The sequence below is a fragment of the Leptonotus elevatus genome, chromosome 1 (assembly GCF_054856555.1).
Source record: "Leptonotus elevatus isolate MCC_2025b chromosome 1, RoL_Lele_1.0, whole genome shotgun sequence".
Taxonomy (NCBI): domain Eukaryota; kingdom Metazoa; phylum Chordata; class Actinopteri; order Syngnathiformes; family Syngnathidae; genus Leptonotus; species Leptonotus elevatus.
The window spans coordinates 16,027,985-16,051,525 of NC_141239.1; the positions used below are offsets into that span (position 1 = coordinate 16,027,985).

Sequence of the window (23,541 nt, forward strand, 5' to 3'; positions counted from 1 at the left end):
CAGCACTCCAGTTAATTGTTTGACTATATTGTGCCCTTTAATTGACTGGTCATCAGTTCATCATTTGTCTATGCCCTTAGAGAGACAGGCGTCTCGTCCAGCCTGTCATTGATTGTCGACCAGTCTATTGTTCAACTATGAATGTCCTGCAATTGATTGGCGACCAATCCAGCATGTATTCTTCTCATCTGGAATAGGCTGCAGCTCAGCCTCCACCCTGAAGAGTAAGCACCATAGAAAACTCAGACTCAAGATTTATTGTCGTTCACAAATTGATTGCGTAGCTAATGAAGTGTCCTGTGAGTGCAGAAGCTTGTCAAAATATATTGATGTAAATATAGTACACGTAGGATGGAGGGCCAAAAATTGATTGTAGGGACTATTTTGTGAGGATATAAATTAGTGATTCACCGAATATTCGGCCAGAGAAAAATTTAGGCCGAAAATGAGAAAAATATGCATTTTCGGCATTCGGCCGAAATAAAATTGGAGCCGAAAAAATATTTCCGAAATAGGATGTTGTGGTCAAGCAAAAAAAAAAAAAAAAAAAAAAAAAATGCTGCAAGCAAGCGTATGTATGAATTAAACGCCGGGGTGAGCGTTCCGCCTCAATGTTAATTCATGAGCAGTAGCCGAAAGCTAGCGTCTTGAGGCTAACCCGGTCGATGCTATCTCAAATCAGCGGCGAAGAATAATGGCAACGGCACAAAGTGTGAGCGGAAAGCAGTATCGTGATCTCCGTATGGTGTGTGCGCCAGCGAGAGAAAATTACGCGGAAGACAACACAAGGTAAATGTGTGCGTGTAGCAGCTACGCGCTAGCTTACGGCGATCGAACTTCTTATTCTGCAACTGAAGTGTCGTAGCAAATTGTTTGCTGCTGAAATGCAAATAAAGCCCCCGTTGAATAAGCAACACTGCGCCCGGTTCCTTTACATGATAAATGAATTGATTTCACACGACCGAGACGAGAGCAGCGTTATCAGCAGCGACCTAAATCAATTGAGGTTGACGAGTGACGACACTCGGAAAAAGCTCACAAAAGTAAAGCTTCATCTCCAGATTATTACGTCCATCACTGTGCAGAAAAGCAATGTGTCTGTGTGCTAACGACAACTTTATTTATCATAGAATAACAAACGCAATGACATAACACTGCACTGTGTGCTTATTGTTATTCTCATTCATCCAACTCATTTATTTGTCAATCATTACTGTAGTAATGTGTGTTGAAAATGTGGAGTGGACTGTAGCTAATGGCGAATCTGAGTGATATTAAACATTGTTTTTTATTTTGCAAAAAAATAAATAAATAATAATAATTATTTTTTCGGCGTTTCGGTTTTCGGCCAAGCGTTTCTCATGATCGGTTTCGGCCTAAAAAATCATTTCGGTGCATCCCTAATTTATAAATCAAGGTTTTAAGGGCAAAAATCCATCCTGAGTGACCACAAGAGGGGCCCATGGAGTCCTCTGGCGTCGAGGTTGCCTACCGCCTGGAAACAAAAGATCGTTTGTGGGGCGACTGGCATGGAGCAACTTTCTCCTTTTCTCTGCTTGTGGAACACCTGCGAGCCCAGAAAGACCAGAATAACATAATAACAGCCTTGTTTGCACGGGAAGTGATGCCTTTCCTGTCGCATGGCTAAGATTAGCATACACACGCACGCACTTTCTCTCTGTGCGGCCAGGAGCAAAGTTTCCCCAAAGAAAGACTCTTGAAGTCCACGTCACCAAAAGTTTTTATTTTGGTGGGAGAAGTGGGAGGATTGGAGCATGTAAAAAATACGTTAGACATCAAGTAGACCTCAAGTCAAAATAAACACAATTAGAAAAATATACAGTGGAACAGAGAACAGCAGACTAAAAACATGTACAGGGACGGATGGAGGGGTGGATTGCAGCGGCAGGATTACTAAGCAGTCTTGAGGTGTGCAGCGGCGCCGTAACAGAAACAAACACAACTGAACAGACTTTGCCTTTTACGCAGTACCCAGCAAAATGGCAGGAAATTGTTGCATAGTAATATCCCAAGGCTTTTCCAATGTACACTTTTGTCTTTTATGCAGAGATCCTGCTAAAATTCCTGCATCTGAGCAATACCATAAAGGACTAGAATTTAACTGCCTTTGCCTTTTACGCAAAATTCCTGTATTGAGTGGTAACAAATTAGCCACTATTTATTTGGCTCTACCTTTTACACAGACATCCTGCAAAAATTCTTGCAACTGAACAGTCACAGAAAAAAAGACAGATTTTCGCTATCTTTGCCTTTTATCCAGAGATACTGTAAAATTCCTGCATTGGAGTGGTAACAAAATATCCAGTATTGATCTTTTTCCCATTTACAGAGAGATCCTGCAAAACTGCATTGGAATTGTGACAAAATATCAGGTATGTATCTATTTTTCCTCTCTCTCACATTTACACAGAGACATGGTAAAATTCCTCCACTGGTGCAATAACAGAAAGAGCCAGAATTAATTCACCTTTGTCTTTTCTGCAAAAATCCTGCTAAATTTCTGCATCAGAATGATAACAAAAATAAGCATTTTTTCCCCCCTGCCTTTTCTTTTCACACACAGATCCTGCTAAATTCCTGCATCATTTGGCAACAAAATACCCAGCTTTGCCTTTTACTTAAGAGATTCTGCAGAATTCCTGCATTGGAGCCATAAAAGAAGATCTCACATTTATCTACTGTTGCCTTTTCACACAGAACCCAGCAAAGACTGTTTGGGTTTTCACACAGCGACACATTATCCTGCTATCCAAAATATCAGATGTATTAGACGTATAGTTGCCAGACAGCAACAGTTGCCTTCGACATAAAAGTTCGGGAGAATACCCTTTCATCATTTGGACACCCGGCATCCGTTACGGCTCTAATAGCGCCGCCTACCCTAGACAGAAAATTGCCAGTGTCTGGTGTGAAGCATAAAATCCTTCATTAGATAACTGCTTTTAACACAACAGGGCGAGAGAAGTGACATTGTGGAATTTCCTGCCTCCGGAAAGGTGGAAAATTGCTGGGTCGACTTTGTCCAACCAATTTCGGGCGCTAGTGCCATTAACACAAAAGAGCGATGCAGAAAAAGCAAAAAATGGCAGTGTGAAAGGGGGCTTTGAGTCCTGTGGAGCAGTTCAGGGACAGGACAAGACGGGCCGGCGGTTTTTTCAGAAGAGACAGTTCATGCACTTGACGGCTTTGCTGCCGTAGTCGACGCACTCGGGCCCGATGCACTGACAGCAGGCGTTGTGGAACCAGCGGTACTTGGAGCCGCCCATGGACTCGCAGTACAATTTGCACTGGCGGATGGACACGCAGTCGTCAAAGTACACCACCGTGCACATGTTCTCTGCGGGAGAAGAAGCCGGGGAAACAGGTAAAAAAAAAATGTTTTGCAACAAATCTCATCTTCTCATATTATTAAAAGCACTGGCAAAAGTTTTCCACATCTGTCATTGTTTAGGCCAGAGGTCAGCAACCTTTACTGTCAAAATTTGTTAGAACATTGTGTGATGAAGAAAACGGTGTGTTAGAGTTCGTCTAAAGTATGAGGGCCCAAGAGCTAATTGGAGCTGCACCAGAACAGAAAAATATGCAGCATCCAATACTTTGAGATTTTTTCCCTTCTACCTTTTGTCTTCAATTTTGGGATTTTTTGGGGTAATTGTTCATTCTTAATTTTTAATACATTCTTAAGACTTTTCGGCCTTTGTCAAATTTCTGACAGTTTGGGCACTTTATAGACATATTTACAGTACTTTTTTGATTCTTGTCTTTCTTTTTGGACATTTTATGGCAATTTGTTTTTGCATTTTTTCTGCCTTTTGTTTGCTATTACTTTTCTGACATTTTTGCAAATTTTGTGGACATTTTACAGTCATTTTTGGGATATCTTCTTTAGTTTTTGGACATTTTATGGTTACTTTTTGAATGTATTCTGCCTTTTTTAAATTCAATTCTTTGACATTTTGGGCAGTTGTATGGACCTTAAAACCTTTTATGATAGTTTTCTGCTTTTTTGGACATTTTTATGGTCACTTTTTCGACATTTTTAGTTACAGTATTTTTTAATAATCTTTTTCATCTACCTTTCATCTTTAATTGTCTAACAACTTAAGTTGGACTCGGGCATTTTTAAAAATATTTATTCATTTTGTATTTCACCATTAATTTGTTTAAAGAATCATTTATCTAAAAAAATAAAAATAAATACGTTAAAAAAATATTAATTTCTAATAATTTTCAAGAGACCCAGAGCCACGTGTGGCTCCAGAGGTTGCAGACCCCTGGTTTAGGCAATATGTTGTAATGCATGAAAAAATAAAAATAAACTAAATTGTGTCAAAATACACTACAAAGCAAGTAAAACAATTTTCACATAAAGCCCCCTGGCAAGTGATTTCCAGATCTGTCATTATTTAGTCAATAAGTCCTCAGAAGAACAAATGGTGAAAAATCTATTTTTGTGTTGAAATTTTGTTGAATGTCCTCGTGAGATGACGCAATAATGAAAAATAAATATTTTTACTACAACCTAGGTACAAATTTGACTCATTTTAAAGAGCACTTTCCAGATCTGTACAATTAGTCAATGCAGTTGCAATAGGACGCAAAAGATAGGAAAAAAATTGCAGGAAAATTGACTACAAAACAGATCAAACATAAATTTGAAACTGACTTAAACACTTACCAGATATACAATTATTCAGTCCTAAGATGATGCAATGCGCCCCCCCCCCCCCAAATTTTTTTAAAAATAAAAATCACGTACAAATCTCCAAATTCATTTCATAACAAACCTCATCGACTCACGCGTCATATTAGGCCTGATGAATGCTTTCCACATCTGTAATTATTTTCTTAATATTTCACCATGAGATGAAATAATGACCAAACAAATCCTCACCTTGCGCGTCGTAGCTAGCGTGGATGCTGTTGGCGGGCACCGACACGTTCTGGTGCGGGCCGTCCAGCGACTCCAGGAAGGAGACCAGGTTCTCGTGGTGGGACAGCTCCTCGGCCACAGGGAAGGAGACCACCATCATGTTGACGGGCGTGTCGCCCTCGGTGAGGGCACGGAAGAGCGACGGGATGGGCCGGTGCAGCTCCTCCACCGTGCTCTTGGACGTGGCAGGAGAATCACTGTAGTTCTTGGGATTGCACATCCCTGAGGAAGATGACAACAATTTGACAAATTCATCAGTATACTATTGATGTCATTTAATACATCATAGAAGCCAACATCACTGTATCCCCACCACAGATATTTCCAGGCCACAAATGTCCATTGTACTAAATAACTCCCGTCTATTAGCGCCCTCTCTTGGTGTAAAGTTCTTGTTAGGGGCACGTCTCAATAGGTGTCGCCACTCGCCACTGTATGTTTGGCATACTTTATATACCTGATGTCTATACGGGGTTGGTACTGGTTAATGACCAAGATGGATTTTAATGTTTAATGGATTTTTTATTTTTAGTTTTTTTTTAATGGATTTTAATGACTTCGTGACTTGGATTTGAACCTTAGTCCCCAGTGTCAAAGGCAGCAATCCATCGCATTGCTCAGCGGCAAGATAAGGTGTTTTCACTTTACCATCAGTTAGAATGTAATGAATCTAGCATCACTAATTGGAAAGTACTGCATGGTGTTTGGAGACGAGATATCATGAAAAGATGTGTGAAAGTTGGAAATGGAAAATAATTTGCGCTTAAATGCAAGAAAGCTAAATTTAGCTTAGCATGGCTTGAGACACATCTACCACATCGCTAAGCAGAGCCCCAGTTATTTATTCGATGGAAGAGTTATTAGGATAATCAATTCAAAAATGATGTGACAGCACTAAAAAATTGCATAATATTCATAAAATTATCTATTTGAAAGCTACAACAGTAATTTTGATTTATTTTTTTTACTTTAATGTTTTTAATTTTAAATAAATGTATGTTTAAGATAGACCATGTGTTGGGTGAAGCAGCATGTAGCTCATTTGGCAAAGTTGTTACTTTTTGAATGCTTGTTTTGACTATTTAATTTGGGATATAAAGTTTAAAAAAAAGAATACATTACTGAACATTTAAAAAAAAAAAAGGTCAATTTAACAGACATTTTTAATGAAAAAGCTACTTTTAAATGTATTTCTATAAGCTTTTTTCCCCACTTTATTTTTCACCCCGATTATAATAAAAGAATCAAACTAAAAACATACAGTGCTAATAACTTTGGTGAAGCAGCATGTGGTTCACTCGATTATTTTCAACTCCCAGTTCCGAGTAACCATAGATCAACACTATCGGCTCAAACACTTTGTAGTCATTTTATGTGTACCACAATCTGTGCTCCGATCTGCACAATATCTCCCCGTCCTCATAATTTGTGGCGTGATCACCATGACGCTCACCTACGCAGTCGCAGCACTCCTCCCACAGATTGCCCAGGCACAGCATGCACTCCTTGCAGCACGAACAGTTGCCATCGGTGGGCCGACACTGGCACAACTCCTGCGCACAAAACAAAAAAGTGGGATAAAAGAGACAAAATGGATGCCACATGTCAAGTAAGACCATGTGATTCGCCCTAGCCAATCAGAAAATATGTTGTCAATGAAATGGGGGAAAAGGGGATTATTTGCCACTGTCACATTGTAGGTCCAAAATGTAATTTCAATTCGCTTTTATTTTGAAACGCACTCTCAGCAGAATCTTGGGATTTTATTTTGAAATCAACCCCAGAAAAATACTGTCATACTTTCTGAGTGAGCTGCTACTCAAGGCTCCAAATGTGATTTAAATTGACTTTTATTTTGAAATTCCATTTAGCAGAATGCTCCAATAGAGCCCAAGATGTCATCCTGCGCTTTGATTTTGAAACTGGCCCCAGGATTTGTCATAGAAAACGGCATCTCCAGCTCATCTTTGTTCTGTGGGGGGAACCAAACACTCGTCGTTTACACTCCTCCACCAAGTCATTTGGCTGGACTACCCCCAAGGAGAGGTGGAGGGGTCGTGTTTGTGTATGTAGCGTAAGTGGGGGAGTGACGTTACTTGGACTGGCTTGTGCTTTGTTTGAATGTTAAGACGTTCAACTCTGAGCCTCAGTTTCCTCATATTTGGCAACTGGAAAGAATTTTCACTGGATTGTTTTCACATTTATACATGCTGATATTTCTCAGCAAGAATCAATGGGTTGCCATTTATTTCCTATGACACTAACTTGTTTTGCTTTAGCTCTGAGCCTCACATTCTTCATATTTGCCCTTTAAATGAATGCGACTAAGTGAACGACCACTGGACAGTGTAGCCATAATTCTCAACACAAATCAAAAGCCTAGTGTTTTGTTGTCTTTGATTGTGCTTTTATGAGTTTTAGCTTTGAGCCTCAGGTTCCTCACATTGGACCTTAAATGCTATTAATTAAACTGTGACCATACTGCTTTCATAATCACGCATGTGGCGATTCCTCAACATGGATCAATAGGTTATTTATTTTCTATTACGGGGAATGGTTAGCATTAGCTCTGAGCCTCAGGTTCCGCATACCTAATCTTTCAGTAAAGGCTATGAATTGAATTGTGACTACATTCTATTAATATACTCTTAAACTTACAAATGCTAATACTTCTCAACATTACATTGACTAGTTAGCTTTAGCTCTGAGCCTCAGGTCCCTCTTTTTTAGGTCTTTGAAGACGGCAAATTGAACCACAGCTGGTTAATTTCAGCTCTGAGCCTGGAGTACCTCTGCCTGCCTTTTCTGTGTATGTTTTGTTTTCATTCCTCAACACTTGAAAACTTTCCAAATACTGAACAAGGCTTCTGCAGATTGGTGCAGCAGCATGAGGCGCAGTGAGGGGTGAAAGGGAGGGGGGGGGGGGGTAGCCATGTTCTGTTCCCCAGGTGTTTTCTCCCCCCACTCCACCCGACTTCTTTCTCCCGCCTCCCTCATAGCGGTGACCTTGACTCGGAGGAATGTGCTCTCTTGTTCTGCCTCGGGTAAGAAAGCAAGCAAGAGGAGGAGGTAGGAGGGGTGCACTTTGGGGGTGGTGTTGAAATCTTCTGGAAGGTTCACCCACTTTTTCTATCGCACCTTTCTAACCGACTCTAACCAAAGCTTCTGTTTTGGTTCTTGTAAACAAATTATCCGAGAGTGTACTGTTTGGAAGTTGACCCAGTAGCTTTCCATCTTCAGAGGTAGCATTGGAACCGTAACAGAGGTGTGGAACTGCTAAAGGTAACGCCATATTTCAGAATAAAAGCCCTAGATGTCACCCAGGCAATATTATGAGAGCATTCCTCTTGGTGAGGGACTTCATAATAAAAGCCCAAGCTTTTACCCAAGAAAACATGGTTGCATTCTGTTCAAGGGTTTCAAAATAAAAGTCTAAGATGTAGACATAGACATCAGCATTCTGATGGTGAAGGATTTCAAAATAAAAGGGTAAAGTGTCACTAAGCAAATGTGAGTATTCAGCTGGGGGTGAACTTCAAAATAAACGCCAAAAATGTCAGTGAAGAAAACATGAACGCATTATGCTCACCACTTTCAAAATAAAAGAAAAGATGTCACCCAGCCAATACAAGAATGTTTTCATTTGAAAATAAAAGCTCAATATGCCCCTCAAGCAATATCAGAGCATTCTTCTTGGGAAAGATTTCAAATGCAAAGTCCTCTGAAAACACATTTGGGGCATTTGCAAAGATTCTGATGGTGGAGGTTTTCAAAATAAAAGCCTAGGCAAATATTCTACTGAAGGCAATTTTAATGTAAAAGCCAAATAAGTCACGCAGGCTATATTAGAGTGACCTGCTGGGTGGCCAATTTCAAAATAAAAACTCAAAATTTCACCCAGGCAATATGAAAATTTAGTTCGGGGAGGGGATTTCAAAATAAAAACTCCAGGTGTTACCTAGGCAATATTAGTGCATTTTGCTTGGACGAGATTTCAAATGAAAAGCCCTCTGAAATCGCATTTGAGGCATTTGCATTCCCAACAAGTGGAAAGCATGTCAGGTTACCCAGGAATACTGGGGGTTGATTTCAAAATAAAAGCCTAAGCTGTCACCTGGGCAATATCAGCGTGTTCTATGGCTTCGGGATTTTAAACTAAAGGATTTCAGAAGTGACATTTGGGTCTTTTAACTTTGTATCCCCACATTCAAATGTGACAAAACTTCCTGGGTAACATCCTCAGGTTGTTAGAAATGAACTGAAAAGTAAAAACTAAAAACTAAAAAAGCGGAAGAAAAATCTTGCAGGGTTTTAGCGTAACACGCAAATGAAAGCGGGTCCCGGCTTTGAAGTGTTTTTAATTTCCCCTTCCGAGTCGTCTCTGGACTGCAGCTGCGAGCAGGCGACGTAACGAGCCATCAAGCCCTCGCCTCTTGACAGATAGCAAGTTGGTGTCGACGAGGTCGCGGAAGCTGCCGCGGTGGGCGATGACTCATCGGGCAACAAGAAGAAGAAAAAAAGAAAAAGAAAAGAATGAAGAAGAAAAAAAAGCCACCTGGAAGCAGCGAGAGGGAAAAGCGGGCCGGCAGATGTTTTGGATCGGGACTAAAGTGAATCCAGAGGGAAAACAAGCCGGCTGGTTGGAGAAGCTCGGAAAACATCGGCTCGACCGGCCGCTGACGGATTCAATTAGCATCAGCGCTAACGCGGCGGCCAACTATTTTTAACATCCAAATATTTACAGCGCTTTGCTTCAAAGTGAAAGATGTCACAATACTACAAGAGCTGACCTCCAACAAGGCCCAAAACACTCGAGTTGGAAGAAGATGCTACAAAAACACCGCAAATGCTTGTTCCCCCCGTGAGATTAGACAGTAAATTTCGAGACACGTTGCCATGGATGCGGACGTGTTTTGCCAATCTGGATCATGGACGGGTGAAAAAGAGGAACAACCATTTTGAAAAATATTCCTCAGTACTGCTATTTAATATGTTATTGTTATTTTAAGGTCCTCTTCCCATGCATTTTTAACACAAGCACACACTTAAACACGTACGCACAATCAATCTTTGTCCAGTCATAATTTCTCACACACTAACACTTACACACAACGTTGTTGCATATACTCTACATAACGCACTCACAAGCTCTCTCACACACATACACATACTCACACACAAACCATCACGCACAATCACTCACCCAGTCACATTCATACTCTTGCATCTGAAACACTCTCACTCACACCCTCTGTCACTCACTCACTCTCACTCTCACTCACGACAACTCACACGCACACTCTCTCTCACCCACTCACTCACACTCTCACTGACTCACTCACTGACTCACTCTGTCACTCACACTCTCTCTAACACACACACACTCTCTCTTTCTCTCTCACACTCACACTCTCTCTCACTGACTCACTCTCTCTAACACACACACTCTCTCTTTCTCTCTCACACACACTCTCTCTTTCTCTCTCTCACACACACACTCTCTCTCTCCTTCTCTCATTCACACTCTTTTTCTCACACACACAATCTCTCTCACACACACTCTCTTTCTAACACACACACACACACACACACACACACACACACACACACACACACACACACACACACACACACACACACACACACACTCTTTCTCTCTCTTTCACACACACACAACACACACAGTAACTATTAAACTGTCATGAACAGACACACACTCTGCTAGACACAAACTCACACAAACTGCTTCTCTCACTGTCTAACACGCACAATTCACCTTCTCACACGCGCACACTGTGTTTCTCTAACGCGCACAAACAAAAACACGCACACACACCAGCAGGAGTCTAATCTGACCAAATTAAATGTGACAGGTGGCGGAAATCCAAGCAAACGGCTCATGCGGGAACATCACATCGGCTCATTTCACTTGTCCCATCATGCACTGGAGCTTGACAGATGTGGCAGACAGGAAGTGACGCCTCAAGATCAACACCGGATCAAAACCCCAACCCTCCACATTCCATCTTGCTGCCGGGTCCAAACTCCGGACACGGCTGGCAGATGTTGGCGGCAAAAACGGTGGGCGTGACTTACTTGGCCGCTCTCTCCACAAGTTTGCCGTTGAAAGAAGTTACAACTCGATGTCGACTTCCAAGACGTTTCGCTACGGGCACCCTTTGGCCACGATTGTTACGCTCCGACAATAACGGCATTGAAACGAGAGTTCAGAGCAACCTCTTGTGCCTTTTTTTTCTGGTTGATGCCGGTACAGCCATGCCAAGTTTAACAGCTGACACGCTTCACGGCACAACTTGTCAGCTTGTTGTGTCGAAAGCTACAGTCACTGCCCAACAAGCAATTTATAACCTACACCGGAAAATGTTCTGCCTTCTGAATTAGTATCGGAGCTGTAACAGATGAGGGATGCCACCTTCTACGTTCACCATCTTATGTTTGTGTCCTACGGCACTCGTATCACACTCGGGACACGGCAGTTTTCCATAATGTGTATTTTGCTGGCTAAGAAAGCGCGGTCGGCATTTACCTGGATGAGGCACTTGCTGACGTCGCTGGCGCACAGAGCTTTGTTGCAGCCGGAGGTGAGAGACAGAGCCGCGAGGAGGAAGAAAAGCGTGACGGTGACAGTGGCGGCAGAGGCGGGACGGATCAGATGACCAGGCCTCATCCTGACAGCTCACCTGCACGGCACTGGAACACCTTCCGCGAAACAGGCGGGAGAAACCTCAACAGGCGTGGAATGACAGATTTTCACGCTGTTCTGTATAAAAGTGTTGTTAGGATCAGATTGTTCGAAAAGGTGTTAAGTTTAATTGAGACGTGACAACAGTAAGGACGTCCATGAATGCAACATTAGACGTGATTAGGATGGATAGATTTTAGAGACATAAACAGATAGCTATATAAAATAAACTCTTGAGAAAGAGGTTCCTAATTTCAGTGGGACCAACCTGGTTCAATAAATAATAAGATTTAAGATTTAGACTAAACTCACCATTCAAATAACTGTGATTTCAGACGGTCCCCAAAGGCAACGCTACACATTTTACATCGACAGACAGACATGGTGCAGTTAGAGTCCCCGAAGGTAACATAAGATTTGATTAGTGGGGACGCACTATGCCAATGGATGGATAAACAGACAGACAGATGGATTGTTATAGAGAAACACTTTTGATTTGACTACCTGAGGCAGGGCAACATCTGATTTGCATGATAGATATATTCTGATAATAACAGAGGGAGATGGTTGAATAAATTGGGAGATAAATGGACGATTCAATTAATTTGTATTTAAACAGTCCCCAATCTGACGCTAAACGTGATTTAAGGAGCGACATACAGAAATTAACAGAAATATTGCTACACTAAACTGGACTTTTAAGAACAATTATTTCATACGGTCCCTGAAGGCAACACTAGAGCAGGACGAACAATTAAAGTAGTAGAAGACGACGTAGTAGTTGCAGAAGAAATACTAAAGTAGTGGTGGAAGACGTATTCAAAATCAAAACAGTGGTCGATGAAGGAGTAGAAGAAGAGGAACAACAACAAACATCTGGCAACATCAGCTTCAGTCTGGCGGATTTCCACGCAAACATGCACCTTTTCTTTCTCACTCCTTTGCCCACTCTCGCATACAACTACAAATGTCGCCGCATTTCCCTCCCCTCTCACACAAAACGTGCGTTCGAAGCGAGGTTTTAAAATGGCTGAAAACTCACCAGGGCGCGCTGAGAAGTTCTTTCTTTTCGAGTGGTTCGGTTCGGACAGACAGTGAACGTGTGTGTGTGTGTGTGCGGACTAACAAGGGGCGTCAGACACAGGCCTTAAAGGCACACGCTCCATTTTGGTTCTCAGCTCCTCCCACGCGTGGGCTCGACGACGATGAGGAGGGAAGAGGAAGGCGGTGGCGGAGGTTCGAGGCGATTAGGGGATGTCACTTCACTAGTAACTAACAAGTTGTTAAGAATCGGAACTAAAAACAACACGACTGTTGTTGTCGCCACCTCCCGCCTTTTTGTCTTCGGGCGACCTGTTGTGACGTCACATCACCTGCTGGGCCATTCATGTCCACATCCGATGACTGTCGGCCACGGTTTGCATTCGCTTTTTATTTTTTCGAATTATACTAAATTAAACCTTCAAGGGGAACTAAGATTAAAATCGGTTGTATTTTACGTCTAACATTTTTTTTTTTTTTAAATAACACGAGTCTTGCCAGTAGTGATCTGTGCGCACCACCTGCTGGCGTTGATTTTTACTGCAAACTGATCAGACATCTGTTTTGAATTAGCACTGCCATACCATATTTAATGTCATTTATATAACAGCTCTTTTTCAAAAGGATATAATTATGAAGAAAAGTTTGGCCACAATGCAGAAAGAGTATTAAAACAATGTCACCCCCCCCATTTTTTAAAAATCTATTTCTACATATATTATACAAATTCCAGGAATTATTTACAACAAATTTTAATGCAAAAATAATAAAATACGAATGCATTTAAAATATATCAATGTACTAAAATCTTTTCCTTTTTAATTTTCAAGAAAAATATTTGAATATAATTCAAATTATTCCATATTCAAAATGCAAATAATTATACAGGGGGAAAACAAAGCTAAGGAACAGTCTAAATTTAAAATACAATTATGCAGGAAAATTCTAGAAAATGTAAAACCCAATTTGTATGTAAATTAATATGAGTAAATTTATACAAACAAAATTCTAATTCAGGCTACATTTAAAATATAATTACACTGGTAAATTATATGTATTATACTACATTATTAAATGTATTTTAATCGAAAGGCATGTTCATGATTTATCGAGTTTATTTATTCAACAACTTATTACCCTATTAAAAATTGTTAAAGAAATTCATGTTTAACAAAAAAAAAGAACAACCCCAGCACAACAAAGCTTTAGTTTCACAACAAATAAAATTTATTCAATTATATATTACAAGTATGTACAAGTCATGTAACAAGTAAATATTAAAATAGACATTTTTTTTTTTTTTTTTTAGAACTATCGTTCATCAAAAGGCATTGTTATGTTGAAAAAATAGCTTTTTGCTGTGACTATGTTGAAACTGTTTTTTTTGTTTGTTTTTTTACTCCCTCGCTCTCCTCCATGGACTCGAACGCACACACGGGATAGCACGCACGGACGCACACACATACAAACGGAGGAGGCGAGAACACGCAGGAATAAAAAAAAAAATTGTGGGGGTGAATGAAAAAAAAAAAGAGGCATGCAACAGCGTGAAATTGTGACAGGGAAAAAATATGGTAAGAAAAAAAAAGGCTGTGAAAAAGCACACAAGGACATCACGGACAAAGAGGAAAACACACTGAAAACAAACACTTTGGTCCATTAAAACAGGAGACGTTTACAATCAAAATATCTAGTACTTCTTTTTTGTTGGGTTTGTTTTTGTACAGCGCTTTTTAAAACAATAATAATAATTACACTTTTTTTGCTATGTACAAATGCACAAGTTCTTGTATGTATAAAATAAGTTAAAAAAAAAATAAGAGCACAATCTGTACACAAAAGTATTCACACTCAACTTTTTGACGTTTTGTGTGTGCGTGTGCATGTGTGTGTAAGTGACCCTGCTTAACGCAACAAATGGTGGCGCTGGAGGGTCGGCGTCCTATTTGGCGTCCTGTTTGGCGCCCCGGCTTCCCGCGCTGGCCGACCTTTGGGTCTCCTGGACCGGCATCTTCGCTGGGGGGGGTCCTAAGTGCTCCCCGCCGCGTCGGTTGAGTGCGCCGCCCCTTTAAGTGCTTCACATTTTGGTCGCCGCAGCAACGATGGCGGGCGTGGCTTTGCTCATATGGGCGTGAGGTCGAAGTCGTCGTTGACCTCCACCAGCGGGATGTAGAACTCGGAGATCTCGAAGATGCTGGTGGACTTGTAAGTGGCTGGTTCGAGCTCCTGGAGTTTGAGCTGCCATTCCAGACGCTGCACGGCGTTTAGCGCCGCCGCCTCGTGCTGCTGGCGCATTAGCAGGCACGTCTGGGAAGTGCAGACAATTGTCATTTTATTATTAACAATACATACACTCAACAATTATCCTAATAAAATGTTCACTTTAAAATCTGTTATTTCTCTAATTTTAGAAAAAAATAAATAAATCGAACACAATTTATTTATAAATTACATGAATGTAAAATAGCTTATTTGACCAATTAAAATAGATTAACATATTTAAAACATATATTTATATATGATATTTGTAAAAAAAATTAATAATTGAATTGACTGAATACTTTTAACAAAATATTTAATACAATTTCACTGCCATAAATTCATTTGAACAATTTCTATTAGTTTAACATTTTTTTCCACTTTTGTTAACAAGATGAAATGAAAACCTAGGAATTTTTTTATTGTACATTTAGAACAGATATAAAATTTGTGATTAATCGTGAGTTAACTAGTGAAGTCATGCGATTAATTACAATTACAAATTTTAATCGCTTGACGGCCCTAATTTTTAATAATCTTTTTTTTTACGTCAGGCGATTATTTTTTTTAAAATTGTAATTAATTGCATGACTACACTAGTTAACTCACAAATTTTATATCTGTTCTAAATGCACAATAAAAAAATCTAGGTTTTCATACTCGTTAAATATTAAACTAATTGAAATAGTTCAAATTAATTTTTGACATCTATAATCGTCAATGGCAGTGAATGAGTTAAAAGTTTACTTCTTTTTGCCCGGATTTCATTTATTTTAAGAATTAAATAATTCAAACCAAATGAAAACTCTTCCCTTAGATTTTGATCAAAGAAACAAAGTGACGTCAGTAGCGATTTTTTGTGTCAGGCTATTATTCTATTAAACTGCCTTTGAAAAGCAATCTGATGGCTCCTGTCATCTTGCTGCAGGCTAGCTAACAACTAATGGCTAACGCTGGTGATGCTAACACCGTACACCGGCGCTGATTGCTGGAAACAGACACCGTAATCAAGCAAGAGTTTTAGTGTCCTTAATTAGCAGCTTGATTTCAGGACGACGTTATGTTGCCGACACCGCACCAGTGACTCCCAAAACTCGAGTCATTTCAGCGGCCACGTAGGGAACAACTTCAAAATAAAAGCAACCAATGTCACGAATGACAGGGTGTTACGGCATTTGGAATGATTTTATTTTGAAGTTGTGGTTGCATGTCCTGTCATGGATAGCATGAACAATTGTTGTTTGCTTTTAGCTTTACTAGTTTTGCTCACGGTCTGTACACAAACAATTTCTGGAAACGAGGTACTTAACTCATTTGCTCCCAAAAACGTAGAAAAATGTTCTATTTTAAATGATTTGTGTCCCAAAGACGTATTTATATGTTCAAAAATGATTTTCTTTAATGCTAGAGCGTTGATGCAGCCTCTCAACCGCAAAGAACGGTTAAAAAAACTAGTTATTACACAAACGGCCAGCAGAGCAATCAATCAGGGTCATGTTGAAAAAAAGCTAATTTACTCACAATTCTAAATACATTTTGTGAATAATGATGAAACTTAACTATATTCTAATGCTAATTGCTGCAAAATGGAAACAGATAGAAATATACTTTTTTTTCCTGATGAAAGAAGAGCTCAATATTCTGTGGGCCTTGCAAAAGCTGTCAAAATCCAGTAAAACAGCCGGGAGCGAAGGGGGTTGGCTTCAATGAAAATGGCTCGGTCATTTGTAACCTTATACATTACATTTCATGTTGGAATGTAAGTACACCTTTTTCTATAACATATAGGTACTATTAAACATATATAAAATGCAAAATTGCTTATTGCTTTTTATGATCGTGAATATTACGGTGGGACGGTTTTGGATCATATTGTATATGGAAAAAAACTGCGTCTTATTCATATGATTTTACTGTCAACAATCAACAAAAAGTAAAATGGTGCAAAATAAATGGACCAATTATTGAATTTCAAAAAATGTACAGTGCTGCTCAAAAGTTTGTGAACCCTGCAGGCATGGTCAGACATGCCGCAATCAGATATTCCGCATGTAACGTTAGTTTGCCGTCACTTTGTTGGCGTAATAACAGAACTGTGACATTGAAACCCCCCCCCCCCCACCCACCCCGCCGGAGTCCACCCAACCAAGTCAATTTAAAATCTGTGGGAAACACTGAAAAAAAATAAAAATAAAAAACGTATTAAATGTTTAGTCATACCCAATTCTACAATGCTGACATTGAAAATAATGGACTAGAACAAAAAAAATTATAATATTGTCATTCATTATTGAACAAAAGTTGTTGATTATATAAAAGCTTTCATGGGTGCAAAAGTATGTGAACCTCTCACTTAATCGGACATTGCACCTCCTTTTGCAATGAGAACTTCATCCAAACACTTTCTTTAGTGACTTATCAGTCTTTCATATCTACTTTGGGGGATTCTTGCCACACTTCCTTGCCAAATGCAGCCAATCGAGAGAGGTTGGATGGGCGTCTAGCATAAACTGCCCGCTTCAGGTCCCGCCACAGTATTTGGAAAGAATTTAAGTCAGGATTTTGACCGGGTACATCCAGAACATGAATCTTGTTCTTCAGACATTCCTTGGTTGCATTGCTGGAATGCTTTGGATTATTGTCACAAAGGACGGCTTCAGGTTATGATCCAGGATTTCACAATATTCCTCTGAATTTATGACTCCCTGGACTATGTGGGGTTGTCCATGTCCTGAGGATGAAAAGCCAGCCCAGAACTTAACATTCTCACCACCCTGTTTCACTGTAGGGAGAAGGTTCTTTTGCTGGTATGCAGTGTTAAGTTCAATTTTGGACTCATCTGTCCACAGAAGGGACTTCCAAAAAGCTTCAGGTTTGTCCAGGTACTCTCGGGCAAAGATGAGATGGGCATCTTTGATCTTTTTTGTGAGCAGCGCCTTCTACCTAGCAAGCCTTCCATGAAAGCCTTGTCGATTGACTTGTCTTCTGATTGTTGAAGCATGCACACGTGTCCCAGATGCAGCAAAAGAAGTCTGCAAATCCCTCGATGTGATGCACAGGTTGGCTTTCACCTGAATTATCATTTGTCTTGTGGTTCTTGCTGATATTTTAGAAGGTCGTCCACTTCTAGGCAGGATTGAAGTAATTTTCAGTGTTCTCTAGTTCCAGATGATCTGCTTCACAATGGAATGATGAAGCTCAATTTTTTTTAGATGACTTTCTAGCTTTCCCCAAACAGATGTGCTGTCACTACCCACTTCCTGAGGCCCCCTGAGATTTATCTTCCTCTCAGCATGACTGACCTGTATGGGTTCACCTGGGGAGGACTAAAGTGATGTGGTTTTATCTTTGTTTCAGTCAGTGACGTCTCTCATTTCATTGGTCCATTTCAGTGGTTAGTTGAGCCACCAATTTGTCCTACCTGAGCCTACTTAAGCAATGCAGCTCAGGGTTCACTTACATGAATTGACCAAAAACTCTTTTTAATGAAGTTTTGACGACACAATTGATCAAAAAAAAAGAAAAAGGAGAAAAGAACAATGCATTGAATTGATCAACCTACACCTGTCATTTCATATAAAATTTAATGGTTCAGATTGAAACAATTGGAAAGTCCAACTTGCTCAAGAGGTTCACAAACTTTTGAGCAGCACTGTATATCTAAATGTAAACCTGATACTGGGCTGGGATAGCTGTCAGGTTCACTCCATGCAACACAGGTGCGAAGCGGTACCTTTCTAGTCGACGTTACAACTGACCTTGAGCTTGTCAAACTTGTCGTCGACGTCTTGCAGCCAGGACATGAACTGCCTGGCGTTGAATCGGTCCCTCACCGACGTTTTGCCGTCGTCGCTCTGCAACGCAAACACGTTCACGTCAGGTGGCCGCCAGTCAAGGATGTCCCGGTCGCTTTTGCCGTTCTTACCTGGACGTCTTGAGGCATGTTGTAGACTTCGGCGTCCAGCAGCACGGTGCAGGCGCTGAACGGCAGAGTCTGATTGGCCAGCGTTCTTGCAGCCCGATAGTGTACACGTAGGACTTCCTGCTCGTTGGACACGATCAGCTTCTCCTGTAAAATGGAAGAAAGAAAAATCATTAGCATGCGTGACGGTGAATTTTGCAAAACTTGATTGTGTCAGAGGAGTTTTATATGCAAATGACTGGCTAGGGTTGAAAAACACAAAAGAAGCTGGACGGACGGAAAAACAATGACTTATAGGCTGTCTCACCCGCTCAATGCTGTGTTGCAGGCGCAGTTTCATGCGGACCACCTCCTGTTGCTTGAACATCTCTTTTAGCTGCTCAGGTAGCGAGGGAGGCGGCGTTATCTGTCCAGGATTTACCATCATTTATACCTCAAGTTCTACATTTAGCGGTATGATGTCAAAGGTTGTGTGGACTTACCGTGGGAATACACAGCTTGCTGAGTGGGTTCCCGTCCAGAAGGTAGGAGCCGTTGAAAGTGACGTACTCGTCATAGTACTGCGGCGGCTGCGGTGCGACGCTGCACAGCACCTTGCGCTTCTCCTCGATCTTCCTCCGAATGTGCAGGAACTCGTAGTAAGGGTTAGCACGCTCTGTTTGGTAGGGTTCGATCTCCTCCAGCTTGACCGATGCCACAATGGCGGCAAGCGACTGCTGCTGGATGGGTTCACCACTCTCCCGTTCCTGGTCCTGCTGTGGGGCCGGACCTGACTGGCATGGGAGCAGCTTTGGCATCTTCCTTTTACGCGGGTGCGGCAAGTGCAGGTCCACTTCCTCATCCGAGGAGCGCAGCTTGACCTTGGTGCCAGAGCAGTCCGACTCTGGTTCTCCGGACTGGGGGGACGAGCTACCTGAGGCGCTACTTCTGCTGCTGCTGCTGTTACTGCTGCTACAGCTACTGCTGCTGCTCAGGTCGCTGTGGCCCGCCGGCTGCCTGGCAAACAGATTCGAGTCTTCAGCTGAGGACTCCGTTTTGCTGTCCGAGGGGTCCACTTCCATGGGCTTAGGGTGAAATTCAGAGGATAACTCCGCAGTAAGCTGCTCTTCGAGTGAGGAACTTGGAGGGTTCTCAGGGTTCTGCTGGACGTCGCACATCTCTTGGTCCTTAGTCGTAATGGACTCATCGTCCGACATCTCCATTGGAGTGTCACAGGTGACTACATCAGGAGGTCTTGGGTCCACATTTTCTTGCGGACATTTAGACTCTTTGCTTAGTAGAGTTTCAGTCGTGCTAGTAGAGGGTACTGGACTTTCTGTCGTCTCTATCTTGGTGCTCTCTGATACACTTTCCACACTTTGGTGTTCTGCGCCATCCATGATGGTAGTTTTTTCCTTCTGTTCCAAAAGCTGGGCCGAAGAAGAGCCCACCGGCTGGCTGACTGGTGGGACAGGTTCCCCAGGCGGGAGGTTATCAGGGTTCGTGAGCTCTGGTGGTTCTGTCGACAGTAATGCTGACAGTGGGTCAAAGTCCCTGTTGGCGGCTTCCGGTTGAGAAGTTGGACTTTCCAGACAGGGGATGTCCCTCATGAGCGTGGCATTAGAGGTTTCTAATGCAGGACTACCACAGAGAGTGAGACTTGGAGGCTCTCTGTTTGGTGAGGAGCTGCCAGCAGCACACTCTGCCACTAAATCAGCGTTTGAACACTGTTGACTGACACCCACCTCTTCTCTTTCTGCTGACGTCTCCCTTGTCCGTGGACCTTCTGCTTGGTGTTTTGGTGGACTGTCAGCAACCCTGCTTTCAGTGGACGCGTTGGCATCCTCGTCCAAGATGGCTCTGAGGTACGGCGATTCGTGTTTGCCAGGAAGTGTCAGCCGTTGAGCATCCGGAAGAACAATGCAGTCCTTATCCAGAACAGATGTCAATCTGGTGGCCTGGATGACGAGGGAGGACTGCAGGAACGTGGGCTGCATGTCAGCCGGCTCCGGATTCATGTCAGAGTCATACTCCAGGTTCTTAGGGGTCAACATCGCTGCTTGGCAGGAGTCCTCAGAGCTGGCGACTGAGACCAGGGACACGGACCTAGACATGAGGTTGCAGTGCTCGCCCTCGGGTCGCGGGGATCGGCTCAGGCAGTTCTCAACCGCCGACATGACCTTGGCGCCTATGGAAGGCAGGCTCTTCCCGTCTAGGGACACAGTCCTGAGACTGGAGACGTCCTTCAAGGGTTTCTCTCTGCCTTGGGCGTCGGAAGCTTCAGAGCTCTTGGAGCGCACGAGCTCTTTGCTGAAGCACGCGTCTGTCTTCGTCCTGTCTTTCGGCCTGGATTTTCCAGGGTCTGGCAGAGGTCTCTGTTTGAGCCTCTCCCGCTCCTTCTGTTTTATCTTCTCCAGATGCTTCCGATGCCACTGCTCGATCTCTTGGTCCTTTAGGCTGAGCATTCGCTCAAAGCTGGTCTGCATAAGGTCATCGTTCACCAGGCGCTTCTCTTTGGGCCTGGCATCTCGTGTTCCGGCAGTAGGGGTTTTCGGTTTGGGCTTTTCGGCATCCGTCTCACTTGGCTTGACTTTGCTGGTCTTGGTTTGTTGGGAGCGGTCCTTGTGTCGGTCCTTGTCTTTGTGCCTGTCCAGATCTCTGTCTCGCTCCCTCCTGTCCCGATCTTTCTCTGGAGTCCTCCCCACCTCCTCTTTAGATTTGGTGAATGAGGATTTTCCACTTTCAGAGAGATAAGCCTTCTTCTCTTCCAGAAGTAATTTCAGACTGGAACTCGAGGAAGTCGTTGAATCTTTTAGCCTCTCTTTTCTTTTTCGGTCACAGTCCTTCTCCTTGGAGCGTTCAGATCTGCCGTGATCGGAGGTTTTCTCCAAAGGCTTCTTCTTATCGGAACTCACACGATCCTTTTCTCTGTGATCCGTGACGCTATAATCTCTATCGGAGCGTTTGTCCGGCTTGTCTCGGCTCTTTCGGCTGTCTTCGTGCTTCTTTGCAGCGGATAGAGACTTGAGTTTATCACTCTCCTTGTAGTTTTTATCACCTGGCGAGTGGCAGGAAACGGCCCCGGATCGCTCTTTTTCCTTCCAACGCTCCAACTGATTCTGCGGTTCTGCTCTTTCTGTGTGCTCTGACTTAAGTTTTTTTTCCTTGTCCGGATGCTTTTTCTCAATTTTTTCTGGTTCCTTCTCTTTTCCTGGGAGCCGCTTGTCTGTTTTCTCTCGCGTGTGCTCCAGATGGTCGTGATCAGCTGCGAGAGTTATGGGCTTCTCGTCCGTCTCCTCTTTCATGCTGTTGGTCTGCGGCAGCTCGGCATCTGGAATCCGCCCGCCGCACTCGCCTCTGTCGTCTCGCTCTTTCACCCGCTCCTCTCTGCGCTCTTTTTTTACTGCCTTGTCCCTGTCACGCTCGTCCCTCGGCCGCTTGTCTTTGCCGCTGGAATGTTTCTCCTTGGCATTCTTATCCTCCTTGAAAGGGGAGCCATCAGACATCCTCTGGAGGGAGCTGTGCTCTTCCCCATCACGTTTCACAGGCGGCGCGTCATCTGTCTCGTCGCTTTTGAAGAAGTTCTCCTTCCAAAACTCTCTGTCAAACTCCAGATTCCTGTGGCCGTCTCTCCTGGCGTCCTTCTGTCTGTGACGGCTGCGCTCCGCCTCGTACTCTCTCCGATGTTTGTCTTTCTCCTTATGTTTGACTTTGTGCTTCTTCACCGCTTTGATGTCCGGGTCTGTTTTGCGCACAGCACCCTCGGTACCGATTGGGCCAGCGGTGTCCCTGTACGGGCTGGCGCGGCAGTCCTCGCGCTCACTGTCCCTCTGGTGGTGCTTGCTCTTCTCTTTGTGCTTGTGGGCCTTGGTGCTGGAGCCTTCTGTGGAGTAGTCAGCGTCCGAGTAGTGGTTGTACTTGATGGCATCGGTGGGACATGAGCTATTCTCCTGCTTAAGCGGTGTGTGCTTGTCGGCCAGTCCGTGGTTGAGTTTAGGTGACTTGATGGCCGACAAGTGGAAGAGATGCACGGACGAATCGTCTTTGGGGCTGAAGGACATCTTGAAGGAGTCCTCCTCGCGGCCTTTGTCCGTGCTCTCTGAAACGGTGGCCAGCTGGAGGACCAGCGTCTTGCTGTTCTCCTTCCCGTCCTCTTGGTTTTCCTTGTTTTTATTCTGGCTCTTGTTCTTCTTCTTGACTTTGCCCTTGTCTTTCTGCTCGCTGCTGTCCTTTTTGGCCTTGACGCCCTCTGAGGTCTGGGAGCAGGTAGGTGAGCTCCTCTTGTCGGGGAGGCTCTCTTGCTCGTCGCTGGACGTGTCCGAGCTGCAGTGCACACGAGGGATCTTCGGCTTCTTTGACTTGGAGGGAGCTTCCCCTTTGGCACTCTGCTTCCCGGCCACATTGTTTTGCTCCTTGTCTTCCTTCTCCCTCTGCCTCAATTCTCGCCGCAGGATATGTCGGTCATTAAGCGCTTTACTTAGGTCATCCTCCTCTTCCTCATCCTTGAACTCATACTCGTCCAGGTCAGGCATGCACGACGACGACTTAGCTTTCGCATCAGAATCCTTCTCTGCATCAGAGTCATCTATGTTGTCGTCCATGCTGGACGGGTTGACAGATGGTGGATCCTCGGAGTCTGCAATATAAAAAGATGGGATATACATGATAAGATTCATGAATGAC

General features: G+C 42.9%; 2 protein-coding genes and 1 long non-coding RNA gene across 6 annotated transcripts in view; 1 reads left to right on the plus strand and 2 right to left on the minus strand.

Moving 5' to 3' along the window:
- The first annotated feature begins 604 nt into the window (after nt 1–604).
- On the plus strand, nt 605–8,920 carry LOC147181051 (uncharacterized). The gene is made up of 4 exons (XR_015095299.1): nt 605–789; nt 2,351–2,393; nt 2,585–3,385; nt 4,930–8,920. It is a non-coding gene; the product is annotated as an uncharacterized LOC147181051 (long non-coding RNA).
- twsg1a (twisted gastrulation BMP signaling modulator 1a) lies at nt 1,730–12,925 on the minus strand. 2 transcript variants are annotated; one of them, XM_086077470.1, is made up of 5 exons: nt 12,700–12,925; nt 11,502–11,735; nt 6,408–6,507; nt 4,916–5,176; nt 1,730–3,358 (listed from the first exon to the last, which is right to left on the minus strand). In XM_086077470.1, the coding sequence occupies exons 2-5, from the start codon at nt 11,640–11,642 to the stop codon at nt 3,177–3,179; spliced, it is 684 nt and encodes a 227-aa protein (XP_085933596.1). In that variant the 5' UTR covers nt 11,643–11,735; nt 12,700–12,925; the 3' UTR covers nt 1,730–3,176. The 2 variants fall into 2 exon arrangements, with proteins under 2 accessions (XP_085933596.1, XP_085933588.1); XM_086077462.1 differs by having other exon boundaries at nt 11,502–11,674; nt 12,700–12,916.
- Nucleotides 12,926–13,902: 977 nt separating this feature from the next.
- ankrd12 (ankyrin repeat domain 12) overlaps nt 13,903–23,541 on the minus strand; it is a 46,994-nt gene continuing 37,355 nt past the window's right edge. For all 3 annotated transcript variants that reach the window (XM_086077602.1, XM_086077593.1, XM_086077612.1), the window contains 5 exons: nt 19,362–23,494; nt 19,187–19,285; nt 18,883–19,026; nt 18,716–18,811; nt 13,903–15,005 (listed from right to left, as the gene is read on the minus strand). In XM_086077602.1, coding sequence (XP_085933728.1) covers nt 14,820–15,005; nt 18,716–18,811; nt 18,883–19,026; nt 19,187–19,285; nt 19,362–23,494 — 4,658 coding nt within the window. In that variant the 3' untranslated portion in view covers nt 13,903–14,819. The remainder of the gene's footprint in view (nt 15,006–18,715; nt 18,812–18,882; nt 19,027–19,186; nt 19,286–19,361; nt 23,495–23,541) is intronic.

What these genes read in the sequence shown, in the direction of transcription:
- twsg1a (XM_086077470.1), bottom strand. Translation starts at nt 11,642, where the DNA reads ATGAGGCCTGGTCATCTGATCCGTCCCGCCTCTGCCGCCACTGTCACC. An exon ending in GGAGTGCTGCGACTGCGTAG is followed by an intron (nt 5,177 to 6,407) that starts GTGAGCGTCATG and finishes CATCTTCCTCAG; the next exon opens with GGATGTGCAATCCCAAGAAC. An exon ending in CGCTAGCTACGACGCGCAAG is followed by an intron (nt 3,359 to 4,915) that starts GTGAGGATTTGT and finishes CTTCTCCCGCAG; the next exon opens with AGAACATGTGCACGGTGGTG.